This window comes from Sus scrofa, chromosome 5 (genome assembly GCF_054392235.1).
Source record: "Sus scrofa isolate SSC_HxYL_T2T_F1_AM1 chromosome 5, Sscrofa_HxYL_maternal_Yorkshire_Landrace_v2.0, whole genome shotgun sequence".
NCBI classification, from domain to species: domain Eukaryota; kingdom Metazoa; phylum Chordata; class Mammalia; order Artiodactyla; family Suidae; genus Sus; species Sus scrofa.
Window position 1 is genome coordinate 79496481 of NC_139387.1, and position 24694 is coordinate 79521174.

Genomic DNA, 24694 nt, shown 5'->3' on the forward strand with positions numbered 1-24694 from the left:
CCAGACCACACAATTGGAGCTGAGAGTCTCAGGCACAGGAAATGGCAGGAAAGAGCTGGACATGTTCCAGAGGCTGGAAGGAGGCTGGTGTGACCAGGGTGTAGAGGTGTGGGATGAGTGGGAGAGATGAGAGAGACAAATCCACGAATGGCCTTGATTCCATCTCAGACTCACACCCTTTTCCTCTCATTCTGTCTCCCTCATCACATCCTTATAGGTATTTGTCAGAAGTTTGCACTTTATTCAGTGTTCAGTGAGAAAACACTGACATGCCTTTAAGAGATGAATGGTACAGTCTGATTCAACATCTTTTTGCCATAGTGCAGAAAACAGACTGGAGTGGAACAAAAGTGGAATTGGTGGGGCTGGTAAGAAAAGATCAAGTCTGAAACCCGATCAGAACAAGCAGATTCTCCTTTAGAAAGAGTCAACATAAGATAATTTAATTTTTTATTGCTCTGAGATGCAAAGCAAATTACACGACCTTTTCCAGATATATGGAGACATTGTATACACACTGGATTTGAAGACCCTAATGACCTCATTTTAACTTAATTACTTCCTTAAAGATGCTCTCTCCAAGTACAGTCACATTCTGAGGGACGAGGGATTAGGGCTGTATGTATGAATTTTAAGGGGTAAAATTCAACCCATAACAAGGATTAAAATCCTTCTTAATTTCAAGAGAAAACTTCCATAAAATAGTGTGTGTGGAAAGTCTTATTTCTCTAAACAAACTACATGGAACTCACATTCTAAAGGGAGGAGGCAAAATCAATCTATTGATGTATAACATTTAGTCCGATAGTGATAATGTCTGAAAATAGTATCTGAAGAAGCAATGCAGAGGAAGGTTATTCGGTAAGGCATGATGGAAGAAGGCTAGGGCCTATGTTTTCAATAAGAAAGGCAGGGAAAGCCTGCTCTGATGCAGTCACAATGGAAAGGAGAATCAAATAAAGTGAAGGAATGGTCCATGCAATTATCTGGAAAGAAAAGTATTTCCATGAGAACAACAAAAAGCCCCCAGCTAGGAGTATGTCTAGAGTATGTCTAAGTGTTGAAGGGGCAGCAAGGAGACCAGTAGTATGACTGGGGCCGAGCAAACCATGGGGACAGTGAACTCAGTGGGTCTGGAGAGGTAGATGGGACCTGAGTCATAACAAGGGTTACAGGTCTTGGTTAAGGATTTTGGGTTTTCCTCTAAACGTGATGAGAAACAGTCGAAGCACTTTAGGATGGGGGCTGATGTGATCAGATTTATATTTTACAAGTTTGATTTTAGCTGTCCTTTGGAAGGAAGTATGAATCTTGTGAAATGTGGGGAACATCTCTGTGAATCTCTGGAAATAGAGAGGGCAGTTAGTGCAAGCAAGACACGAAGTGAGCATTGACGAGTGTGGTCACAGTAGACGTGGACAATAGTTACGGCAAAGTTTTATTTGGAAGAAGGCCCAACGATATTTTCTGATATTAAGGGGTGTGAAAGAAATGTCTAATTTCTGATTCCTTAAGAAATTAGATTAACCAATGAAATTATCTATTGAAATGGCTGATAGAATATCTACTTTAACAGAATCATCTACTGAAAATAGATAATTGGAGGAAATAAGCAGGAGCTCAAGTTTTGACATTCTAACTCATGCTATAGTTACTAGGCATCCAGGTGTGTGTGTGTGTGTGTGTGTGTGTGTGGGTGGGTGGGTGGGTGGGTGGGTGTGTGTGTTTTTTGTCTTTTTTGTTGTTGTTGTTGCTATTTCTTGGGCCGCTCCCGCGGCATATGGAGGTTCCCAGGCTAGGGGTCGAATTGGAGCTGTAGCCACCGGCCTACACCAGAGCCACAGCAACGCGGGATCCAAGCCGCGTCTGCAACCTACACCACAGCTCACGGCAACGCCGGATCGTTGACCCACTGAGCAAGGGCAGGGACCAAACCCGCAACCTCATGGTTCCTAGTCGGATTCGTTTACCACTGCGCCACTACGGGAACTCCGTGTGTGTGTTTTAAAAATCATCTAGCAAAACTGAAAAACCAGTGGAGGTCAGATAATAAATTTTTCAGAGAGCCAATGGGCATCATTATATAAATATCTACAACTTATACCAGCCTTATACAGAAATACAGAGAGTAGATGGTTGTTGGTGCTGCCCAAAGCTGGCACCTGGCATGGTTAATATAATAGGAGATCAAGGGAAACAGGGATTCATTACTTCTGGTTAAAGAATAATTTAAATAGCTGAGCAGAGAGTTTGTATTTATTAGAATATTTTCAACTGTCAGGAACAAGAAACTTAAAATTGCTTGGGAGATAGGAAGCCCTTATACCTACCAATGAAACCAATGTCTCAAACATTTGATCAAGGACCAGTTTTCCCCAACTTTATCTACTTTACCAACTTTATCTAAGCTGGTCTTAGGATCAGCTTCATTCTAAGACTCATTTAAGGCTCTCTGTTGCACTGCTAGGAATTATAGCATACAGACTTGATGATGTCCAAGAAAAAGAGGGGTCTGTCTCTTTTGAAGTTCTATTTTTAAAATAGGACATTTCCCAGAAACCCCTCAGAAAATCTTCCCCATATTGTCTAGAACTGGATCCCAAGTCTACCCCTCAACTAACAAAACAGCATGACCTAAACTCATTTTAAACTAAAAAAAAAAAAAAAAAAAAGATTGCTTAAAATGATAAAATTGGGGTTTCCGTCGTGGGGCAGTGGAAATGAATCCGACTCAGAACCATGAGGTTGCAGGTTCGATCCCTGGCCTTACTCAGTGTGTTAAGGATCCGGCGTTGCCATGAGCTGTGGTGTAGGTCACAGACGCGGCTCAGATCCCGTGTTGCTGTGGCTCTGGCATAGACCAGCATCTACAGCTCTGATTTGACCCCTAGCCTGGGAACCTCCATATGCCACGGGAGCAGCCCTAGAAATGGCAAAAAAAAAAAAAAAAGTGTATATATATATATATATAATTTACCATGAATCTGGGATGGAAAAATCTTCCTTGAGGAGTGAACATCTAAACAAAAAACGGAGAATGTGTTAACAAGGAAGCAGAGGGGAAAGATTTCTGCCTAAATAACATGGTAAATAAATACAGATACAGGAAAAGCAAGAAGAAGAAACTAAGTCAAGGAGCAGCCTCATAAAAAGGCAGAAGAGGATAGAAACTTAAAGGATTGAAGTTAGCTTCAAAAGGAGAATATTTAGGCAGGATTATTTTTTACTGAAGTAATAAGGAGTGATCATCAACATGGATCCTGGGACTAAAATAAGGATTTATGATGTCAAACAAGTAACCACGGAGTGTGTCAATAAATTGAGAGAAACCTGATCCAAAGTCGTTTTACGTAAGTTTATCCTTAAAATTATATATTTGGCAGTACCATTGTTAAAGAACATTTAAGTAGGTAAATAGACATGTTTGAGGAACAGTTTAAGTCCTTAGGTCATAAGATGAATTATAGATGCCATTGCTTTGTTTTGCATTTTAGATTAGAGACCCCACAACCTTCAAATCTGTGAGACAATCCCTTCCCCTCAAGAGCTGCATTTGGTGGTGTTTCCTAAATTTAGAAAATTATACTAGGAGGGTGGAATCTGGAAAGAATACTGTTGATGGAACTAAAATTAGAACCTTGCATGAAAAGGGATTTCCATATATAGTAAGTGCTTTCCAAAACAGGGTTTTAAATTAGGGAACTTAACATTTTGAAGTATACAATGGCACTGAAAAAAATTTCGGAAAAGGAACCAATGGTTCATTCAAAATAGGCTTTCTTTTTCTGAACTTTTGCTATCAGCAAAATTCAAATTTTACTAAATAGTAATCTTTATTTTACGTTGTTTTCCTAATACCAAATTTTGTGGACTATAGTTACAAGTTTCAATATATTTTATGGTGGGACATAATATTTTGCATCAATAAATTGGTCATAAGATGGATAATCTTGTGCAATGGCATATCTTAAATGTGTAATTTTAATTATCAGTAAGTTTAATTTTATATTCTGTCAATGTCGATACATTAGCAGCATAAAAAATTCATTAAGATCTGTTCTGTACACTCAGATGTGTTGGAAATACTCTGTGATCCTAAAGAAGGAATACTTAGGATAAATTTACCTCCGCTCAAATCGCAGGATATTATTTTACATTTTCTCCTGAAATAAGAGCAAGAAATAAGTGAATTAAAATAAACATATTATCTTAAATTGATACATAATCAACCATTAAAATATCATTTTGAAATTAATTTTCCTTTGGAAAATTATAGGTTCTCTTGAAATTTGTAACCCTCTCAAGAAAATACAAAGGCAGTTAATTGTCTGTGCTGAGAATGAGTTGAGTTTTAAATTTTCTTTATTGAGGGTTGACACTTACTCGCTGTAAGGTAAATTTGAGAATCAATTAGGAAAGAAAATGAGTTTGTCATTGTTAAAAATAAAACCCTGGAAATTTCTCACAAGTAGAACTGGAAGCCTTTAATGCTCTAATAAGAGGGAATCTAACACTTAAACTGGAAAGTGATATATCAACATATTAAAATGGTTCATTTGATACTACCCTAGGGACCATTTTTAGTGATTTATGAAGGAATGTTTAGGTCTCAGAGTACTCCTCATGGTTGGGTAAAGCTAGAAGCCAGGTTCCTTGGTAGATTAGGCATAATGTAAAAGCAATGCAATGAAGCAAAGACATTCCAGAGGCACTTTCTATAGACATCATCTGCAAAGTGAACCAAAGAGAAAATAAATCATTTAGAACAATTTCCCACAATATGAATTTCTCCATCCAGTAGTCTTTCTTCTACAACCTTACTCCAGGCAGACCCTGAATAATTGACTGTCATCTCCAGAGCCAATCGCCAGCCCTGGTCACATGCCCACGAGAAGCAGGAAGAGGGAAGGGTGTTTGTGGCAGGTTACAGAGAACTCAGGGATTCAACAATACTGTAGATTACAAAGGAGCAGCTCAATAAGACACTTAGCCCATAGGCATTGCCCTGAAGTCCAGATATACCTGGAAGTTCTGAATTTTCCAAGTATCAACATCTGTGTAGATGATCTTTGCAATGTCCTGGCCCCTTACTTCTCCTTTCTGAAGATCTTGCTCTCTGTCTGCTGTAGTCACCAACCCATTATCATAATCTAGACAGGGCTTTGCAGACTCACAGACTTGGGTGTGAATTAGAACTTGAGTGGTCCCTGAAACTTGAATGATGATATATTACATTGTAATTTTTACTTATTTCTAACTAAAATTTACTATTCCTTCAAATATGAATTTCAGTAGCAAATCACTGTCACCAATAACAATCCCAGATATTTTCATATAATATTTCACCTGCTGCAATATGACTTTTTCAAAAAACATACTTGTTAGACTTTATCCTAGTTCTTATTATGTAATATGCTAATAAGCACATTATTTTGTGTGTTAATAAACATATTTGCTTTCTTGATATTTAAATATTATATTTTAATTATAAGTATTATAATTTGTTTTCCTTTAACTCTATATATTGTATGAGAAAGCATTATTCTCAAGTATTCTCAAGGATTCACAGAATTGCCAACCGCTTTCACATAAAGAAGCTAAAAATCCTTGTAAATCTTGATATTACCAACAGCTACAAAATAATTAAAAATTTAATTTTAGGCTTTTATTCTCTGACCACTAACGGTTATCTTTCCAGTTTATTCCTTTAAATCGCCTTCCAAATCCAACAATTTTTTCACCCTCCCCCACCCAGCCTACCATTGATCCTGTCATTTATCTTTTCCTTATTTCCTCTCATGTCCTCAGCTTTGTCTGTAGAGAGCTCAGATCCCACAGAGGAGTTAAAACCACTGCCTTATCTCTACCTTGCCTCATTCTCTCTTGACACTCCTCACATCTTCAAATCCAAATTTTGATTAAATACAACTTTCTGAATATTTTATGTCTGCATACAAGCAGAACTCCATGTGCTCCCACCAAGATCTGCCCCTTTAATCCCCAGCAGTCACCACCTCCTGAGCATTATCTGCCTGGAGACCCTCAGGTCTCATGGATTTATACCACTCTATGTGCCCCATTTTCTGGCTCCATTTCTGTCTGTACTTAACTCTTAAAATCTTACCACTTTGCCCTTTAGAATCCATCGTCAGCCATCAGTAAAGTCTCCTATAACATCCATGTCTTCTCTGAATATTTCCTTCACCTTAATCTATCTGAAACCTTGCTTTGCCCAAGGAGGCATTGCTCCTCCTGCCACCTATTAATGTGCCTTTGACATGGGGCCTGGTGGCAGAGAAGGTGTCCTCCTTACTTCTTGTTTCCATAGTGTTTGTCTTCTTTCTTGCTCCCAGTTCCCTGCTTGGAATCTCATATTATCTGCTTTTCTCATTCATTTCCCCTTCTGGACATTTCCCCCCCCCCCCTTTTTTTTTTTTTTTGTCTTTTGTCTTCTTAGGGCCGCACCCGCAGCATAGGGAGGTTCCCAGGCTAGGGGTCAAATCGGAGTTGCAGCTGCTGATCTAGCCACAGCCACAGAAACACAGGATCCGAGTCATGTCTGTGACCTATACCACAGCTCACAGCAACACAGGATCCTTAACCCACTGAGTGAGGTCAGGGATCAAACCTGCATCCTTAGAGCTACTAGTCAGATTCATTTCCACTGAGCCACGAGGGGAACTCCCTCAAAGCACTTTTAAAATGAGATAGCAGAGTTCTTGTCACGGCTCAGCAGTAACGAACCCTGCTAGAATCCATGAGGATGTGGGTTCAATCCCTGGCCTCGCTCAGTGGGTCAGGAATCCATGGATCTGGTGTTTCCGTGAGCTGTGTTTTAGGTCGCAGCCGTGACTCCTATCTGGCAATGCTGTGGCTGTGGGGTACACTGGCGGCTATAGCTCTGATTTGACCCCTAGCCTGGGAACTTCCACATGCCAAGGGTCCAGCCCTAAAAAGATAAATAAATAAATAAATAAAATGAATTAATATGTAACTCCTAAGTAAATATTTATATTTTATTCTCCAAAGAATCTGGCAAAGAATTTTGACTCAATATTTATTTTTTTAATTAAACTACCAAAAAAATAGTTATCTAAATTAATAGTGATGTCCTAAAATATTTCAAAGACTTGAATTATAAATCTCTTAAAAACATGTGTTGACCCTCCAGAACCATAAGACACATGTATCAGATTCTGAATATATACTTTATGATTGAAATATAAGCTAAAAAGAACTCTTATAGTATGTAAAGTCATAGAAATGTATTCTAAAATGTGAGAGCCAATAAAATCTAAAGGAATATGTTAAAAATGAAGAAAATTTGACATAATCTAAAAGTGCTTATGTTTTTAGTATAATAATTTTCATGGTTAATGGAGAACTGACATATGTGATTCTAAAATCAAGGAGAAACCTAAAACATAAAGCAAACAAATTTAAAAGAAGAAAGGTTAGAAGCAGAAAAAAAGATGCCATCACATTTGAAACACGTAGCCATCGTAATTCTTATAGTCTTCTAAGTACGTCAAGTGATTTAATAACATTATATATTCTGAAGTTTTTGAGAAAACTATGGTTATTGTAAATGAAAACATGCGGCTCGGATCTCGCATTGCTGTGGCTGTGGTGTAGGCCAGCTGCTGTAGCTCCAATTCGACCCCTGTCCTGGGAACTTCCATATGCCATGGGTGTGGCCCTAAAAAAAAAAAAAAAATGTAGAGAAGCTATCTTTTAAAGGGGGCAGATTGGATTTATTTTTCATTTTTTCACTTGTTTCTGTGTTTAAGTAAGAGATGATGAGGTCCTAGGTCACTATGGCAGGGGCAATAGAGAAGATGGATTCTAGAGTTGTGTTGGAGACTGAATCAATTGTACTTGGTGACCAAGATGGTGTATTGCAAGTGAGAGGAAAAATCTCTTTGAAAATGACCCTATGTTTTCTACTAGGAGTAATTAAGTACATGACAAAACACTAACTGAGCTAAGTAATTCAGAAGTGGGAATATTCTACAAGAATAATGATGGAACAGATGGTATACAGGGGGAGAGAAGTGGTGCTGTGATAAACCCTGAAGAACCTTAACGTAGAAAAACCAGGGTAGGGGAATAAGAGGTAGTACAGTCCAGGTGAACTAAGGGTCAAAAAAAAAAATCATTGGTCTCAAACTTCTTTCTAGATTTTAATATTTCTCTCCATATCTTGAAAATTAATGATGTTATCTTAAACATATTAGTATATCATCATCAATCAACATCTAAAAATCCCTCTGTATATACTATCAAGAGACATACAGACATAAAGCACAAATCTTGCCAAGAAAAAGTCAATAATTACTCCCCAAATTTTATAATGAAATGACTGGCACAAGACTGGTATTACTGGTAGAAATACAGATGTTGAAAAATAATTTCAATTTCCCTTCAGCATGTAGGAATTTGACTTCTTCAATATAAACAAAATGTTTTTTTAAAGCATTGCCCAGAATTCCTGTTGGTTAGCAAGAAGTAACTACTCTTGATTTTTAAAATAAACTCTTTACAGAAGTGATGAAAGTCAACCTTCTTTTCTTCCACTTTTTTGAGCCTAAAAAAAATTTAGAAAGAACTTAAAATTTCAGGGTTTAGCACCATGAAAACCTGACTAAGAAGGGGAGTTCTGAGGGTGGGGGTAGGGAAGGAATTCTGAAAAAAAATACATAAACAGAACAAAAATTCCATGTAGATGCCATCCAGAGTGATTGGAATTATTTTATGTCTTCTACCAAACAAACACAAACTCTCAGAAATCTTTAAGAGTAGTCGGTGTTGATTTCAGACAGCAACTTGTTCCACATTTCAAACTGTTGTTAAAACGGCTGAGAATGTGTTTCTATGGTAAAAGTACAAAAAGAAGGTTCGGTTGGTTATGATCCCCTTAATAGTTGTGGAGAGAAAATGAATTCTGACAGTTTTATAAGAACTTCATGTACACGTGGAACAGCAGAGAGGCAGCAGTTAAGCCTTGTTGATAGATGAGTGACACTGAATCCTTCAGTAAGGCCCTGAGGTCTGACACACAAATGAGTTCAGGATCATATGAGGAAGGAAAATCTTAAATAACAAAATATCACCTCAAACAGGTGAGTCACTCACTTGTTATGGCCCTGAAGCAGAGATGAATCGAGAAAGATCAATGGGACTTTTCCCTGGGAAAACTTCCAAGGTATTTATGACTCTGAACCACCACATGAACCCTGCTAGGATCCTTGGCTGTGTGGTCGTGGGGGTGTTTAGATACTGGTAATACGTTCCAACTCTCAACTCATCACATGAAGGAAGGTTGGACCACTGCATTGTCTAACCATATAAAGAAGCATCTTTGGGAGTTCCCGTCGTGGCTCAGTTGTTAATGAATCCGACTAGGAACCATGAGGTTGCCGGTTCAGTCCCTGGCCTCGCTCAGTGGGTTAAGGATCCGCCATTACTGTGAGCTGTGGTGTAAGTCGCAGAAGCAGCTCGGATCCCACATTGCTGTGTCTCTAGGGTAGACGGGTGGCTACAGCTCCAATTAGACCCCTAGCCTGGGAACCTCCATATGCCACAGGTGTGGCTCTAGAAAAGACAAAAAGACAAAAAAAAAAAAAAAGCATCTTTGGGGAGTTCCTGCCATGGCTCAGCAGAAACAAATCCAACTAGTATCTATGAAGCTGCAGGTTTGATCCCTGGCCTTGCTTAGTGGGTAGGGGACATGAGCTGAGGTGTAGGTCACAGATGCAGCTCGGATTCCGAGTTGCTGCAGCTGTGGTGTAGACCGACAGCTGTAGCTTCAATTCAACCCCTAGCCCCGTAGCCTGGGAACTTCCATATGCTGTGGGTGCGGCCCTAAAAACCAAAAAGAAAAAAAAAAAAAAAAAGCATCTTTGGGGTAGAGAAAATAGCACTGGGCTAAGAATCAGGTTTCAGTTCAGATTTTGCCTTGTGCTAGGTGGGCAAATCTGAGCCTTAGGCCTTTTCATCTGTAAGCGAGGACAATGAAACATACCTACTTCAACTGTGTATTATAAGAATTAAGCAAAATCACCTGTTAAAAAAATTCCCTGGACAGAGTAGATACTTACTCAATTTTTAAAACTAAAAATAATCCAATGAACAAATACTCGTTGGTGACTTGTTATGGGCCAGACTGTCCAGAAAACATATGAATAAATGAAGTAATTTTCAGGAAATCTTTTTATTGTTCTTAAAGTATTATTGTCTGTATATTTAAATTTTGGAGTGTTCCTCATTGTTAGGTGAAGATTTGATTTAAAAAGAAAAGCAGAGGTAACATTTAAATTGAAATTAATCCATATCTATACTTTGAAAAGCAGGCATGCAAATTGGAAACCACCCCCAGGTAGGCCACCCACGTGCTGCAAGATGGCTGCTAATTAGGGCTCCATGAAAGAGTCACACCAAACTGTATATAGTTGCTACTTTGGGGCTCACAGTGCCAATTGACAGAGGCTTTTCTGTGTCATTCCCATCCCCTCATCTCTTGAAAAGCATGCTGGTCTAAGCAAACTTAAAGGCAAAATACTTATCCTTTTCAAGATCTGGGAACTGATTTTTCCCAGCAAATATTGGTCCTAGAAATAAGCATGCAAATATGTGTCTGCTAAAAATGTCATATTTAATCCCTATAATTTTAGGGATGCCTATACAAAATAGACCCTCTGTGAATAACAGTGATGACATCCAGGAGCATGACAGACCAAGCCTTTTTAAAAAGTTCCACGGTCTCACCTACAAGCAAACATGGTGCTCCACCATGACCTTGAGCTTGGATATTAAAATCAGCAAAAGAGGCATTCCCATTGTGACTCAGTGGGTTAAGAACCTGGCCTAGTGCCTTGAAGATGCAGGTTTGATCCCTGGCCTCGCTCAGTGGATTAAAGATTCAACATTGCCGCAATCTGTGGTATAGGTCGCAGATACAACGGGGATCTGGCATTGTTGTGGCTGTGGTGTAGGCCAGCAACTGCAGCTCCAATTCAACCCCTTGCCTGGGAACTTCCATATGCCACAGGTGCTGCCCTAAAAAGAAAAGAAAAAACAAAAAATCAGCAAAAGATCATTTATTTAAATGTATGTAAAAGAATAGAAAAAATTCAGTGGGCTTTGAGGGAAGACATACGTGGCTCCTTCCCTTTGTTTGGATTCCTTTTGATTACATATACTTATAAGTTCAAGGAAAACTGACTGTCATGACCAACTAGTTTTACTCTCACTCTTCGTTATCAGCACTGCAAAACATCAGTGGGTCTCCTAAAAATGCGAAGAGGCAAAGCTATAGAGAAAGCAAGTGTGTCTGTTGGGGAGGCAGGGGAGATGCAGGGACCAGTCTGTCTTCACCTCTAAGTAAATGCAATAAGGTATGTGTCTGTACCTCCTTAAGGTGTCCAGGGAGTCTTAGTCATAGATGTGCTCGACTGGGCCCTCGAGACCAGCACTAAAAAGAACCATTAGCCTTGCCATGGAACACACACAAAGTTTTTAACTTCTTCTCTGGCTCCACTAGTGTTCCTCTGTCTCAAAAATGACTGGGGGAAGATAAGATTGGGGCAGTGGAGGGAATAATTTAATACTCGTTTTTATATGAGTATTGTAAAATCTAATGGTCATCTGAAGTCTCCCGGCTTCAAGGTTGATCTAAGTTGAGAAAAACCAGTCCCAGTCAGTTTGTTGCATTCCGCAAAGCCAGGGATACCTATGTAAGAATATTCTGCCCCGCAGCTATTTCCAATGCCCGATGCAAAGATGATCTAAAGAGCTGGCTCTGGTTTTTTGTGAATAAAGAACTTGAATGTTAGTTGATAAAGACTGTGTATAAGTTGAGGAAGAAAATAAACCCATGAAACCCATTGTATGTATGTTGAATACTTTATAGACTAGAACCCAGATATTGAGGTCTGCGTCTATTCTGTCTCATCCTGTACTCAGTGTATTCTTTCTAAATATTTACTAAATAAGAATTTTTAATCTTAAATTTTATATTTTGAATTCACAATTATCAGATAGCTTTTACTATGTATTTATCACTTTTTAAAATTATCACAAATACCCCACTATGGAAGTTTGTACTCCTCATTTTATAAAGGAAAGGACGCTCTGAGAGATTAAGGATTTTGTGGGAAATCACACGTTCAAGTGAGGGCAACAATATTCAAATAGAATTCTTTCTAATGCCGAGTCTCATGCTTTTGGGGAAAAAAATCTCACCTTGCTTTTCTAAAGAAACAGGGCAACCAGTTTTAAAAGTCCTCAGAATTACAGTCTCATCTTTCCCCCAAATTATCTCAAAATTAGGTTATTTAGCATGTGCTTGTTGGCCAGTAGATAAAGTTGCCTTCCTGTCTCCCAGCAAATATTTGGTCATTACTCTATTGGAAAAGCTTATTCGTTTCTCAAAGAGGAAATGCATCCTTGCATTCTAGCCTTTTCTGAGAGGGAAAGGGCTAGAGTCAACGGTAGGGAAAGTAGAGGACTCCTTGGATAAGTTGCCAGCAAATCACACAAACTTGCCAAAAAAAAAAAGCAAAAGCCAAAACTATTTTGCCTGATATATGGGTTTATAATTGCCAAATAAGTAGGAGCAGCAAGATTAGTGGGTTTCATCAGTTTGCAAAAACCCATCATAGCCACTGTCACTTATATGATCAAGATTTTAATATAAATTTAGATACAAATATCAACTTAGATTATCATAAATAAGGGGAACCATAACAAATAGCTTTGCAAATTTTATAGCTTCAGTGCTTGATATTCTTAAACACATTATGGTTTGCTTAGAATCACAGACTCATGGCCAAACTAGGAACCAAAGGACTTATAATATTAAACCCTATCATTTTACAGAAGGAAAATCCACAGTCTTGACAAGTAAAATGGCCAAAGATCACACCAGCCTCAGAGCCATATTCTGAGTCCAAATATTCTCTTCTGCCCAAAGTTATGGAACTAGCTATTGACAGAACTGCAAATAGGTCTTAAGTTGTCTTTGTTTTTCTTCTTCGCATAATTTAGTATTTTGATATCTCAAAAAGACATGGAGATATTATCAAACACAGAATGAACAAGCTGATATATATATAAGCAGTATAATAAAATAGATATCCCAAAAATCACCAAATATATAAAAAGTCTGCTGCACCTCAAAGATAAAATCAATTTTATTTACTGATGTCTCTTTTGTTTTCTTTTCTAGAAACTCCTAAAGCCAAATGTGGTAAATATTCATTACTCCATGTTATCAAAGGCAGGTAGTCACACTTATAACTGATTTAAAGTTGAAAACTGTCTCGGAGTTCCCGTCGTGGCTCAGTGGTTAATGAATCCTACTAAAAACCATGAGGTTGCAGGTTCAATCCTTGGCCTTGCTCAGTGGGTTAACAGTCCAGTGTTGCCATGAGCTGTGGTGTAGATCACAGACACGGTTTGGATCCTGCATTGCTGTGGCTGTGGTGTACAGCTCCGATTAGACCCCTAGCCTGGGAACCTCCATATGCCATGGGTGTGGCCTAAAAAGACAAAAAAAAAAAAGAAAGAAAGAAAGAAAGAAAGAAAGAAAGAAAGAAAACTGTCTCAACATTTGCTCCAAGAGACCTATTTGAAGCAGACCCAACTAATGTTCTAAAAGGACTTCTCTTTTAATTCTTAATAAGCATTAGACAATTTATAAAAATAATAATTCTGGCATATGGCCTAAAGAAAATTTTAATATTAACCTCAATGAGTTATAGGAGTTTTATTAGAAATTCCATACCAGTTTCTAGGCAAGGATGAAAAATAGCTTAGGAATCAGGAGAATGGTGGGAATCATGCAAGAGAAAATATGAAAAAGCGAGGAGACAAATATAAAAGGGAAATTCCAGAAATGAATTAACCAAGCTATAATTGGTTTGTCTTAGACATTCCATAAAATCCCAGTAGTCAAGACAAAATTTAAAATATTTGTTTTTGCCTGAATGGCTTCTCATTGTTCAAGGGTTAAGTCCTGCAAAAAATTAGAATCCATGAATTTTTTTTAAATGATCTTTATCAGAAAATTCATTCTTACATTGTTATATTTCAATAACACAAGGTTGGAAACAGCTCTTCCTCCTTTAACCTTGGTTTTCATTCATTTCTGCCACAAAATGTAAGAAAGTAAGTGCCATTTTCCTCACCTAATCGTCACAACAGTCTGCTAGGTTAACAGACCCAAATAATTTTCTGAAGGGTAGACAACCAGTAAAAGGTAGACCCAGATTTCCCAACTGGTAAGCTAATTCCAAAGGCAAAACTTTTTATCCATACCTGAAGTCAGAAAGGGTTGACATCTTCTTAGGTGACCCTCCTCCTTGGCCAAAGTGATTGATTGATGGATGGGAGCCTGTCCTGAGTTCTTTCAATCATACAGATCCACTAATTCAGTCATAGGATTAGTCTGGCAGTTGGTATGTGACCCAGACTTCATAAATAAGAATCTTTACTTGAGAGGTTGCTCACTGGAGCTGGAGTGGAGAAAAAAAAAAAAAAGCATCTCTTTACTCCTGAGAACGTAGGATTGTGAGTTTGACAGTCTTGTCTATCTTGAGAAGGCAGTCTGAGAATGTGTGGCAATCTGCAAAGGAAGAGGAGATGAAAGTCAGAAATGTGGTAGACGCAGGTGTTCATTTATCTGGCTCTGTTTATCCCAGTGCAGTGCACAATCAACTTTTTCTTCAGTTGGGTTCATCTTACCTAAAACCAAAGATCTGAGACTACCATGTCACTGAGGAGATAAACTTGAATTAGACTACTATATAAAAGTCCAATATGCCCTATGTTGATAGGTGAAAGAACAATTCAGGAATGTCTGTGATCTAAAAGAATACAATGTATGATTGGGAAACAGCATGTAGACATACAGGACTCAAATGTAAGTTGTATGCAGGGGACCCCCTGCTTTATCTATTTGCTATGCTTCTTATCCAACTGCTTTCCAAAAACACAGTGTAGATGTATACAAAGAGACAAACAACATCAATGTAGTTTGAATCAAATTTACATCATCAAATGTATTTTGAATCACTATCATTTATAAGAGTTTTCTTCCAGCTATGCATTTTTTGAAGTGCTCTACATAAAGCAGCTGTTTTCAAATGGTGATAAGTAGAGCCCCATGTATTGCATGGAGTGATGGGCTTGGGGGAATCCAAGTACCAGCATGGAAATAGAGGAGGTGAAGATGTATGGTCTCCTGCCCCTGTTCCATCTGTAAATAAAGCATCTCTTCTGGCTCCTTGTTCAGTAAATGGTCTTCTACATAAGATTGCTTTTCAAGAAAGGTAATGATGCTAAAATATGTAAGAACTATTTCTATACATCTCTAGTCTCACAATAAAGCCATGAGACATATTACCCTGTTTGGTAGTTGAAGGAACTAAAATATAAAAAGATGAAAGGACATGCTCAAGATTACCTAACCAACAAAAGGCAGAGGCAGGATTTGGACTTTGCTTTCTTTGCCTGGCTCCAGTGCCCCATAACACTACTCCCAGTACAATCTTACAACTCTGGCTGGGACAGTGTCCTGTTTACAGATCTTCATACTTGCCAGTTTGTTCTCAAAATCTAAACATTCCAAAGACAGGGACAAAGATGTAGTCTGATAGGTAATTGGACTACCTGTAATTGGCTGGATGCACCAAGGAAACATACCCTAGAGCAGTCAATGGAACATCACTCAAGTGAGAAGGAGAAACATCTTATGTGGGGTTTGAGGTCTTGCTGAAGAATCCAGAGGCGTGTCTAAGGGAAGAAGCAATCAGTTCTAGATCAGTTTCTGCCTCTAAGATGGGGATTCGGGTGTCAGGGATTAACTAGGGTTGAGGGCCAGCATGAGGAGAGAGTAGTTAAGTGGTTGGGTGTTCCTAGTAAAATAAGGGAAGAGGAAGAGATCAGGAGTATCATTGGTAACACAGCACTAGCCGCTCAGTGAAGGGGTAACTCTTGCATTTTACAGTTGCTGCATGACATTGGAAATAGGTGTCTCCATTTAAGTTCACGGTTGGCATTGTCGGTGACTATTACACTACTAACCTGAATAAAGGCAGGTTCTTTTTCTCTCTGAGCTGATTTTTGCTCTCAATCTCAGATACACTTTTACTCTTATATTTCTCTAAACTTGCTGTTATCCCATCAGGAGTTTTATTGAATTAGACAAATTTCAATAGCAAACACCCACAGATGTGTACCTAATACACCGAAATGTAAGAAGCACACACCTAGACATGGGATCATCTTATCAAACACTTTCTTCCCTCAGCCCAGGGCCAATTATGTCTCTGAAAGAATCCGAAGTAACAACCTACCAGGACAAGTTAGAGAACCCCTTGAAGTGAGCAGTAACATAAGGTCTTTCTGATGTTGTGGATTTTTTTTTTTTTTTTTGTCTTTTCTAGGGCTGTACCCACGGCATGTGGAGATTCCCGGGTTTGGGGTCTAATCAGATCTGTAGCCACCGGCCTATGCCAGAGCCACAGCAATGCAGGATTCGAGCCACATCTACGACCTACACCACAGCTCACAGCAATGCCAGATCCTTAACCCACTGAGCAAGGCCAGGGATCGAACCTGCAACCTCATGGTTCCTAGGCGGATTTGTTAACCACTGAGCCACGATGAGAAGTCTATGATGTTGTGGATTTTTTTTTTTTTTTTTTTTTTTTTTTGTCTTTTTGGTATCTCTTTGGGCCGCTCCCACGGTATATGGAGGTTCCCGGGCTAGGGGTCGAATCGGAGCTGTAGCCCCCCGGCCTACACCAGAGCCACAGCAATGCTGGATCCGAGCCGCGTCTGCAACCTACACCACAGCTCACGGCAACGCCGGATCGTTAACCCACTGAGCAAGGACAGGGACCAAACCCGAAACCTCATGGTTTCTAGTCAGATTCGTTAACCACTGCGCCACGATGGGAACTCTGATGTTGTGGATTTTTAACAGCATCTCGCTGATAAGAGATGTAGGTCACAATGGATGCCTTTGTCTTCTTTAAATCCCCTTATCCTACCCCTTCATCTTCTCACCCTGCTCTGCAATCAGAAAAGCTTCAAGACTCACAACTAAAAGAATGATCCCTATTATAATTTTATGCTTCAAGTACTCACTATATGCTGGGTTTGGTATTAGTCCACACATTTGAACGTATGATTTGGATACATTACATGTCTTAAAGTTGCTCACCATCAAGAGATAATCACAGTTGTAGGAGTTCTGTTGTGGCTCAGCAGGTTAAGAACCTAGTTTCCATGAGGATGCAGGTTCGATCCTTGTCCTCACTCAATGAGTTAGGGATCTGGCATTGCTGGATGCTGTGGTGTAGGTCACAGATGCAGCTCGAATCTGGTGTGGCTGTGGCTGTGGTGTAGGCCAGCAGCTGCAGCTCTGATTCATCCCCTAGCCTGGGAACTTTCATATGACAGATGTGGCCATAAAAAGAAAAACAAACACAAAAACAGTTGCAAACACAAAAAGTGACACCACAAAGAGAAAATTCCAAGTATTGTAGCAAGCATTAGTGATTTATAATAGACAACAGAGTCCAGACTTAAGCATCAGAAAAGAGATTTGTATTTAAAACTTACTAGAGTGGTTGTCCACGCTCCATAAAACCTGAAGAGATTGTTCAGTCCTGCTTAAATTTGAATTAAATCTCTCCTCTCAATATGTAACTCACTCTAGCAGGAATTCTTTCTAAAGGAAAAATAAATATGAGCAGTTTAGGTTAAAAAAAATCAAGAAATCCAATGGCGGAGACATAGCAGTCTAAACTTGCTTTACATTGTTCTTATAGGGTAAAATAATTCACCAGATTGATGATGTGTTCATTGTACTATACATTAGATATGTGCAAAGCAAACTATGTGTTTAATACATACCATGTAGATACTGAAACTATGCTTGATAGCAGTATGATGATACGCATTTTGTTAGAAAACCAATATCTGTTGAAAACCCCTCAAGAATATAGGGATCCCACATTTAAAATGACTTTAAATTGTTACTCAGTCAGATCTCTCATTTGTGTTTGGAATGTGGAAAAGGATTGAAGATGGAGACCACAATTACATAAGCTTCAGCCATTAGAGAAATTAAATATAACACACATAAACACGAAGAGTTTATTTTAAATAAATCAAATATCCTGATGTTGAAGCCACAAATTATGAAATTGTGTTTGGTTTTCATACTAACACCAAAACCTTCAAAATGGCATCCACAACTGACTGACTTAGCTGTGGCCACAGTTTGTACTGAGTATGTGACTCAGGCAAGTACGTGAATGTGCACCTACCCCTGATGTAATTTGTGGTCAGGAAGCCAGAGCACTGAAGAGACCCTGCAGTCATTCTCATACACCGTCTTCAGGAAAGATCTTTTTTCTTTCTTTCTTTCTTTCTTTTTTTTTTTTTTTTTTTTTTTTTTTTTTTTTTTTTTAGGGCCACAGTCAAGGCATATAGAAGTTCCCAGGCTAGGGGTCAAATCTGAGCTACAGCTGCTGGCCTACACCACAGCCACAGCCACACCAGATTTGAGCTGCATCTGTGACCTACACCACAGCATCCAGCAATGCCAGATCCCTAACTCATTGAGTGAGGACAAGGATCGAACCTGCATCCTCATAGATAATAGGTTCTGAGCCACATCTTCAAGCTGCACCACAGCTCACGGCAATGCCGGATCCTTAACCCATTGAGCGAGGCCAGGGATCAAACCCACATCTTCATGGATCCAAGTAAGGTTCATTACCGCTGAGCCACAAGGGCAACTCCCCAAGAAAGATCATGTAAATTAGGTCAAACATTGAAAACTAATGCTTTTTCTGAGTGACTGAGGTTTATTATTGGTCATATGAGCAGATAAAATAGTATGTGGCTGTGGCATAGTTTTAAAATATCTGTGTAGAGGAGTTCCGTGGTGTCTCAGTGGTTAACAAATCCGACTAGGAACCATGAGGTCTTATGTTCGACCCCTGGCCTTGCTCAGCGGGTTAAGGATCCGGCATTGCCATGAGCTGTGGTGTAGGTTGCAGACGCGGCTCGGATCCAGCATTGCTGTGGCTCTGGCGTAGGCCAGTGGCTACAGCTCCAATTAGACTCCTAGCCTGGGAACCTCTGTATGCTTCGGGTGCGACCCTAGAAAAGACAAAAGACAAATAAATAAAATAAAATGAAATGAAATAAAATAACAAAATAAAATAAAATGTCTGTGTAGAAAAATAGCAGAGAAAATACTACAAGAACAAAAGCAGTTTGAAACAGCTGAGGTGTTGTGCTCTCCCACATGTCATTTATTTTCTTTCTGTGCCCTTTCCTTGACACTTTAAGTGCAAGAATTAGTGTCCAAAAGCTTTTCTAGAACTGGTCCCTTTCCAAAGCCATGTGCAGAAAGTGGCAGAGAAGTAAAAAGAGCATGTACTTTGGAGCCAGGCCGGTCTGAGATCCAGTCCTGGCTCTGCCCTCTATTGGCCACTGGCCTTCAACAAGTCTTTTTATCTGAATCTGAGTTACAGAATCTATAGTCAGGATAGAAGACCTACCATCATAGGCTATTGTATTACTTTCATATACAGTGTTTGTCTCTGGCTGCGGAACAGTGAATAGCAGCTGTCATGAGAGGCTAGAAGCAGCTAGTTTGGGCTGTTTATATTACTCTTGCTGTTCTGTCCTCACTTTTTGACACCCCCCCCCCCCGCCACTGTCCTGATCATTTCTAACAATCCCTTTAGCTGTGTCCGATGATGTTTATTTACTCTCTTATATTTTCTCTGCAGCACGGAATGCTGCTAACAGGGCAATAGGGAATGCAGGCACGCAGGTAGACAGAGTCACCTTCCACCGTACAGGGGGTATGATGTGCTTTCAAAGACCAGATTCAAAGAAAGACCTTGAATCTTCCTGAATGGAAGAGGACTATTCCAAAGAGTCATTTAGGCCAAGGACCTAAACAATCATTAGGTAACAATGACTTAAAATTTCGATTTTAGAAAATAAACTTCCGAAAATGGACCCAAGTCTATCATATTTACAAGCTATTGAGTGAATTTTTTAGCCTGTCACTCTATAGCGATGTGCTCATAGAAAAGAGTTCCCTGGAGTTCCTGTCGTGGCTCAGCGGAAACAAATCTGACTAGTATCCATGAGGACATAGGTTTGATCCCTGGCCTTGCTCAGTGGGTTAAGGACTCACATTGCTGTGAGCTGCTGTATAGATTGCAAACTCGGCTTGGATCTGGTGTGGCTGTGGCTGTGGTGTGGGCCAGCAGTTACACCTCTGATTTGACCCCTAGTCTGGGAACCTCCATATGCCGAGGGTGCAGCCCTAAAAAGACAAAAGGAAAAAAGAGAGAGAGAAGATGAGAGTGCCCAATAGTTGTGGAAATTTGGAAGGAAGAATACACAACTTCTTGATTCCACATTTCATCCTTTTCTCAAGAATTCCAGTGAGGCCAGACCTGGACCTATAAACTTATCTGACTGCAGGAAGAGCCCTTCTTGATGGCACTCAAGATGTAATTTAAGTCTAGACAAGACGCAATTAAAAATGCATTTTTTAGGAGTTCCTGTTGTGGCTTACCAGGTTAAGAACCTGACTAGTATCCATGAGGATGTGAGTTTGATCCCTGGCCTTGCTCGGTGGGTTAAGGATCCAGTGTTGGAGTTCCCGTCGTGGCGCAGTGGTTAACGAATCCGACTAGGAACCATGAGATTGCGGGTTCGGTCCCTGCCCTTGCTCAGTGGGTTAACGATCTGGCGTTGTGTGAGCTGTGGTGTAGGTTGCAGAAGCAGCTCGGATCCTGCGTTGCTGTGGCTCTGGCGTAGGCCGGCGGCTATAGCTCCGATTCGACCCCTAGTCTGGGAACCTCCATATGCCACAGGAGCAACCCAAGAAAAGGCAAAAAGACAAAAAAAAAAAAAAAAAAAAGGATCCAGTGTTGCCCCTAGCTGTGGTGTGAGTTGCAGATGCAGCTCAGATCCCGCATTGCTTGTGGCTGTGGTATGGGCAGGCAGCTGCAAGTTTAATTCTACCCCTAGCCATGGAACTTCCATAGGCTGCAGGTGCAGCCCTAAAAAGAAAAGAAAAAAAAATGCATTTTATTTCTAATTCACAGCATAGTATCTCAGGGCAATTGTTTTTTAAAGAAAAATTTGAATAGAGGATCCTTTACTATACCTTGTGTATAAGCCCCTAAATGTTTTTAAAATGTTGGAATATGAAATCATGCTAAGATCTTCCAGAGTAACTGATGTCGTTGCCCCAAGTAATGTTGTTAGCATTTTTACTGCCTTATTTTATTTTTTCACAGCTTACTTGCGATTTTTTTACTTATTTATGTGTATTTCTTGACCTAGTGCCTTCTGAAAGGAGGAGGGACTGCTGGATCATAGACAAAACATAAACATGTGTGATCTTCTTACCTTAAATAATGCATATGAAAATGTTGACTAAATAGTCTGTCCACAAGCTTTCAGACACAAAATCCTTGATAAACCATTTTTGTTTTTCTTAAATCACTTAAGACCTAAAGAAGCTGGTTCTGTTTGTTTGTTTTGTTGTTTGTTTTTCTTTTCAGGGCTACGCCTGAGGCATATGGGAGTTCCCAGGTTAGGGTCAGATTGGAGCTGCAGCTACAGGCCTGTGCCACAGTCAAGGCAATGCCAGCTCTGAGCTACACCTGCGACCTATGTTGCAGCTTATGGCAACACCCACTGAGCAAGGCCAGGGATCAAACCCACCTCCTCACAAACACTATGTGGGGTTCTTAACCTGATGAGCCACTCTGTTTGTTTTTTAAGGAACTACTTGGTTTTCAGGGTTAGGTGATATGCCTTTCCCCAAAGTAGGGTAAGTGGACAATAGTGGCTGTTATCAGCGAAATAATATGCACGTTTTTTGTTTACGTTACAGGTGCCTCCATCCTCTCCCCGTGTCTTCTTGGCTTCTTGCTGCCTGCCCTTGGCATCCTTGTCTACTTGGAATTCTGAATGTGATGTGACAGCTGCTGTTCCCAGCCCAGCTCAGAGGACGTCCTTCATCCCCGTGATGACTACAGTTCCTTCCAAGTCCTGCGGCTCCATCCCAAGCCAAATACATTGTACTTTAACCAACTCTCCAACTGATTGACAACACACATTATGACTGAGGCATTCAGGAACCCCTTCATCCAAAAGAATAAACTTTTCAATGGATATAAAATGATTTTTAACTCGTTCCAATATGCCTTATAAACCAGTTAACCTGATTCTGTGACAGTTGCATGATTTAACTCAATGGGACAAGTTACAGTGTTCAATTCAATACTATAGGCTGTAGAGTGAAAGTAAAAATCACCATACACAGGTGCTTTAAATTTAATAACAAGTTGTGACATATAATAGAGGTTGAAATGTTGATCGTACGTGGTAAATGTAAGAGTAACGCAGTCTCTTGTACTAGCCTCTCTGTTTTGGGTCCTGCCTATTTTTGAATGGCCCCTATCATTCACGACATTTTGAATTTTCTTGAAAAAAAAAAAAAAGTAGAACATTTGACATAAGTTCCAATACCAAATCATTTTACCGAATGAGTTGGAAAATTTTGAATATTGAAAACCAAATTCTAGAACTTATTATCAGTATTCTTATTTTGGAAGTAAGTAATTTTCTAAATATTTGATTTTCAGAATCAGTAATACTTTTAAGTTAGTTTTTTAATGGTAAAATTAACATACTATATGAAGGTTGTTTTTTTTTTTACTTTTGTATTCTACTCTGATATTATTTTATGCTTTTCTTATCATCAGTTTCAAACCTCAAAAATCACTGCTCTTGTGTAGAGTATCATCATATTGCTGTATTTATTCATATGTGAACTGATGAATTTTGAAAAGTAGAGTGCTTCAATTTTTTAAATTGAGGTGTGACAGTCTTTACACAGTTAGGAATAAATGACAGTTAAGTGAGTATCAGAATTATCTAATAAGAGTCCAGTGTCTTTGTACTTGTGCTTCATTTCTAAGTAAAATCTTTCTTTGTTCAAGGTATGGGATCAAAAAATCACCTGTAGGTTGGAAAAACTATAGGATTCCTTATTTTTGTAAATTTAGTTTTAAACTGATTTCCTGCTTGAATGCAATACCGAAAACTGGCTAAAAATACCAAATCAATACGTTGCTAATGGTACTTTGAAGAGTATGCAAAACTGGAAGGCCAGGAGGAGACAAATATTGTGTCTGTCCAATGGTGTCTCCCAAGTGTTGGTGCTTTAGGTTTTTATAAGTTGTGAAAAGGAAGACACACATTTCTTCATTCTCCATGGTGTGCACGGAAATGTGTTTGAGTGTGGATGTGAAAGAAATCAAGTAATAAAGGATTAGCTGGCTTATGAAATAGTGCAATGTCTGATGCTTCAAGAGGTATAATCCTATTTTATTAGCACAACCTTGCTAGCTAATTAGAGATAGAGTTTATCTTTTTAGAAAGGATACCTTATAGGTTCATAAAAAATATTTACAGGAAGCAAAATAGATCTATTACTATTTTACCCCCCTTTCTTTAATTTGTATAATTTTTGTACTATATATCTATGTGTAAATGTTTAGAGCTTTCATTATAAAAATATCAAGAAATATTTCATTAGTTTACATTTAACTCTTTGTTATAAAATGAAACTTTTTAAAAATATGTGAAATGGATGATTCTCCAGTGGAAGTATGTCAACAGTCTTAAGATCATTACCAGAGTTCTTCAAGTATTTAATTATTTGGGAAAAAAAAAAAAAAAAAACTCTTCATACTTTAGGGAAACAAATACTCCGTAAGCCTTCTGTACAAATGTTTGTGTTTTCATTGTTACACGTTGGGGTTTTCCTTTTGCAATGTGACCCATGTTGGGCATTTTTATATAATCAACAACTAAATCTTTTGCCAAATGCATGCTTGCCTTTTATTTTCTAATGTATGGTAATAAAGAGCAAAACAGGTTAGATTTTGCATGAAATGGTTCTGAAAGCTAAGAAGAAAACAGATTTTGGAGGTTGTTTGTTTAATTTTAAATTCGTGACAGAGATGAGGTAGATTAAAATTTCATTCCTCTGATAATTCACGCATTTCATTTCCTCATACAGTTGTACAAATTTGACTGGGACCATCAGTTTGAAACTGTTGTCAAACTAACTAATGTATCATCTGCTTTAAGACGCAAGATTCTTAATTAAACTTTATATAGATATAGACACATCTGTTGTTTCTTTGTATTTCAGGAAAGGTGATAGTAGTTTTATTTGATACTGATAAATATTGAATTGATTTTTTAGTTTTTTTTATCATTTTTTCAATGGAGTAGTATAGGACTGTGCTTTGTCCTTTTTATGAATGAAAACAAATTATAAAGAAATAAATGTCTTACTGTTATCCAAGCAATAACAACTGTCCTTTCGATTTACCTAAAATTGAAAAGTCATCTTTAGAGGGTTTTCATTAAAAGTTTTATAGCATGGAATAAATACTACATGCTAAACAACAGTTCAATGTGCGAAAGGTTCTACAAAAAATAGACACACAAACACAAAGCCACACACACACAAGCATTATTACAGTGAAATAAGATGATCTGGGAGTTAACGTTTATGGAGAGGCAGTGAATATTATTCAGTCTAATGCTGGACACT

The 24694-nt window shown here is 38.8% G+C and overlaps 1 protein-coding gene across 3 annotated transcripts in view; it reads left to right on the forward strand.

Annotated features, from left to right (window-relative positions):
* CNTN1 (contactin 1) overlaps nt 1-24446 on the forward strand; it is a 327378-nt gene extending 302932 nt beyond the window's left edge. For all 3 annotated transcript variants that reach the window (XM_003355617.6, XM_013997945.3, XM_021092536.2), the window contains one exon: nt 21956-24446. In XM_003355617.6, the coding sequence (XP_003355665.3) occupies nt 21956-22032 (77 nt within the window). In that variant the 3' untranslated portion in view covers nt 22033-24446. The remainder of the gene's footprint in view (nt 1-21955) is intronic.
* Nucleotides 24447-24694: the final 248 nt, after the last annotated feature.